The following is a 3748-nucleotide window of genomic DNA, read 5'->3' on the forward strand; positions in this document are numbered from 1 at the left end:
CATACCACAAGAATCCAAATGTTTCCATTTTTGCCATATTTGTAACATTTGTTTGCATAACTATTATTCATTATGTAGCCTAAACGAGGCTTTATACTTCACTCATGTTCTAATATCAGTCTAAAACCCTTCATATGCGCAAAAATGTTTGTTTGGGCGCTGCACGCTGATTATACAGCGGACCTTTTAAAATAAACAGTGCAACTTGTGTGTTTGGTTGACTGCATTTTAGTTTGATGAATGGCTGAAATGTCAGGTAACGCTAGAACTAATGTTGTTTGCGTGTGCGTGAGGCGCCTGTGCGATCAGATGGATTAAATCAAATAAAGATATAAAGAAAATAAATAAAATCCATTAAGCGCGTCACAAGAACGAGCATAGCCTATAGGTCTACTTGTTGCACAGTTTTTTTTTTTCCTTTTGTTAATTATATTATAGCCTAGGCCTATTATATACTTTTTATTTTATTCATTTTATAGACTTAATTTCTGTTTTCTCCTTTCAGAGAAGCACTGCAGGTGCATGATGCGACGATTGAATCCTCATGGTCTTGTTTACGCTGCTATTCGCACATATAAAAAAAAATACAATAAAAAAAAAAACACATTCTAATCTTACTGGTTAACGATCGACTAATGAGCTTCGTTTGACAGTCAGAAAAATAAAAATGAACAAAATACTGTCATTGTACAATTCTCCACCATATTTACTATGCTGTGCACAAGTTCAGGTAACTCAAACTTGCGTACACGAGCTGAGACCAGACATAAGATTTGATCGTAGCCACCGCTCACGTCCATATTGATAAATTCCAAGTTTTGCGTTGAAATGACCGTACGCCCAATTTTCTGTCGTACGCTCGTTTCGTAAATGAGGCCCAGTACGAGTTGAAAAATGATGCTTGTATCACTTACGTTCAAAGAACTCCTTGAGCTCGTTCTTATCCCATTTATCATTGTGCATCTGTTGATATATTCTTTTACATGATTAATGTTTTCGAGAATTTGATCATAATTAAAACAGTCAGATAGCAGTGATCCCAACTGGTTGCTTACTGACACTTCTGGCAGCTGAATATAGCCAGCGACTGTTGAGCAGCGAATATAACATGTTCCCTATCGCTCTCGCTGCAAGGAAACACATTTGTTTCATTATTATAAATATAATGTTAAGAATCTATTCTTTTGTATGATTGAAATTTAGGTGGTGGTGGGGGGTGAATAATTTATATCCCAATTAAAGCACTCAAATGCCCATGAACCTGACAGGTTGGTTACTGTCCCTGGTAATGACCAGTGAATCAGTCAGCCGCAAGAGCGCTCACAGTTTAACGTGTACCCTACCACTCTCTCTGCAAGGAAATATAATATTGTATGCTTATGAACGTATTCTTATTAGTCTATTCTTTAACATGTTTGGCAATGTATTCATTTGTTGTTTGTAGCTAATGCATCAACTAACATTAAATAATGGAAACTTACTGTAAAGTGTTACCAAAATAATATTATTCCCGGAGCTAGAGTGGAAGGAGGGCAAAACACAAAGTCTGCCATAAATCAATGGTTCCTGACACTTGCAAAGGAAGTGGACTACCAGCCACCAGGCAGCCAACCAGAATCAGACTTCCAGGTGCCACCAACCACTGGCAGGTCAGGTGACTTGCCAGTGGCTGGTGCTGCCAGCTAGTTAGAGATTGAACCCCTACTGCATCTACCTGCGCAGATGGGACTCGGACAACATGTGGAGGGACTCCTGTGGCGGGGACCACTCCTCCTGGTGGGAGATTCTTGCTAGTGACTGAAGCCCAAGACGACGGCTGAAAATTAAAAGCATTTGACTTCACAGGTGATCTCATTTATCCGGTTTGTGATGACTGTACATCTTCACAAATACAGGTCTGTTGACACGAGAGGGACCCAACAGACAGTGATGAATGAGGGTGGTCTTACCCGGTTGTCCTCTGGCATGGTGGGTGCCGTGTCAGCAGGTGTGGGCGAAGGGGGAGATCTCTGAATTTTTTCCTCAATGTGAACCTCAGGCTCGGTGACAGGCTCCGGTTTCAGCTCCACAGCTGCTGGCTCAGGCTCCACCTCTGCTTCTGGCTCAGGCTGGGGCTCTGGGGTTACAGACACCTCTTCTTGTGGCCCCTCGGGCTCCACGCTGTAAACGCACAAATTTGTATGAAACTTGCAAACTGTCACCCCGCTTTCTTGAGGGCATGATATCGAATAGCGACTTTGACTTTTAACAGAAAACCTGACAAACTACGGTTTACTGAAGTGTTCCTTATGTAAGGACCGATGAAAAATAAAATGTAAGGTTTGTTTTGACCTACAACACACCTGCATAGTTTGCATCCTGCCTTACTCAAATGACTACATTTAACGAGTCGGAAAAATAATGCTAGTTACCAAGTCGGCTGTTCGTAGTACCCAGCAGACTCCTCCTGGACCACTTCAGGCGAGTGCACCCGCTCCAGCTCCTCCACATCCTCCTCAGACTCTGTGAACAACAGGAGATAAATGAAGTCTTCTGCTCACAGCAAGAGCAACTGGGAGACAGATTACTCTGAAGATCCCTGAAATACACCAATAATATCAGCTGCTCACCCTCAGGAGGTTCTGAGTCCGAGTCCCCAAACACTTCATCCTGGTACCTGAAGATATCGTTGTGTACGTAGAACTTGTTTGCAACTGTTCCCTAAAAGATTACAGCAATATAAAAAACAACGAATAATTATCTGAAAGGAAACATTTTTTATTAGTGAAAAGTACAAATGTACTTATTTGGCTCTCTTTTTAGCCAGAAATTACTGCATTTTATGAGCTACTTCTTGCACTGATCAAATACTAAACGTCAGAACAAACTGATGCTTCCATAACACAAAATCCTAGAAAATATGGATATTAAAAACCGACTTAAAAGGTTTAAAGCCGAGGTTACCACACTTTTCAGCCACCAAATGTCTATGACCTTTTTAGACATCTGAGAATACTAGTCGGGGATTATTAATGATTTTAACCCGAACAGATGCTAATAAAATTACCCAGATCAATATGAACAAGCTCAATTGAGTCAATGAATGGAGAAGACTCAATATGGAAATGGAGAGCGTACAAACTGGACACTACACCTTGCAAGGAAGCTTTACTTCACACAGGATCAATATATAGCCAATTATTTTTTTTCAAGTCCACATGAAAATCACAATCGATCCCATTTATTTTGTTAGAGCATATTACTAGTCTTGAGTGAACAATTCATCTGTTAATTGAAAGAAAACATTTGTCTTTGCAAAATTAGTTTCCTCTCTGGAATGGCATTCCTTCAGCTGACGTCAATTTGACTAGTTAATGCAGACTTTCAAAAATCTTTGATATTTCCATGACTGCGAGTATCGTTTCCATTAAAGGGGTCATATGATGCGATTTCAAGTTTTCCTTTCTCTTTGGAGTGTTACAAGCTGATTGTGCATAGATCAGATCCCTGAAGTTGCAAAGACTAAAGTCTCAAAACCAAAGAGATATTCTTTATCAAAGTTAAGACTCTGCCACGCCCCCCTAAAACGGCTCGTTCTAACACGCCCCCACATATCTACCTCACTATGTGGAAATATTAGCATAATGCCGCCCAAATGTTCATGCAAAGGCGGCGTGGTTTCAGTAACCGCAGTTAGTGCTGAAGCAGCATGTCAGGAAGACGCTGTGTGTTTCTAGGAGAAAGCAAAAGCACTTTATTTGGCCTTCCG

General features: G+C 40.7%; 2 protein-coding genes across 2 annotated transcripts in view; both read right to left on the bottom strand.

The window, feature by feature from the left end:
- LOC107567197 (ras GTPase-activating protein-binding protein 1-like) overlaps window positions 1-963 on the bottom strand; it is a 9026-nt gene extending 8063 nt beyond the window's left edge. The window contains exon 1 of the mRNA XM_016252839.1: window positions 915-963. Within this exon, the coding sequence (XP_016108325.1) occupies window positions 915-963 (49 nt within the window). The remainder of the gene's footprint in view (window positions 1-914) is intronic.
- A 526-nt stretch (window positions 964-1489) lies between these two features.
- The window catches only part of LOC107567204 (ras GTPase-activating protein-binding protein 1-like), a 4856-nt gene continuing 2597 nt past the window's right edge, over window positions 1490-3748 (bottom strand). The window contains exons 5-8 of the mRNA XM_016252845.1: window positions 2610-2700; window positions 2412-2502; window positions 1950-2160; window positions 1490-1816 (exon numbers count right to left, since the gene is read on the bottom strand). Of these exons, the coding sequence (XP_016108331.1) occupies window positions 1517-1816; window positions 1950-2160; window positions 2412-2502; window positions 2610-2700 (693 nt within the window). The 3' untranslated portion in view covers window positions 1490-1516. The remainder of the gene's footprint in view (window positions 1817-1949; window positions 2161-2411; window positions 2503-2609; window positions 2701-3748) is intronic.

This window comes from Sinocyclocheilus grahami, unplaced genomic scaffold (assembly GCF_001515645.1).
Source record: "Sinocyclocheilus grahami isolate Dianchi unplaced genomic scaffold, SAMN03320097.WGS_v1.1 scaffold1133.1, whole genome shotgun sequence".
Classification (NCBI taxonomy): domain Eukaryota; kingdom Metazoa; phylum Chordata; class Actinopteri; order Cypriniformes; family Cyprinidae; genus Sinocyclocheilus; species Sinocyclocheilus grahami.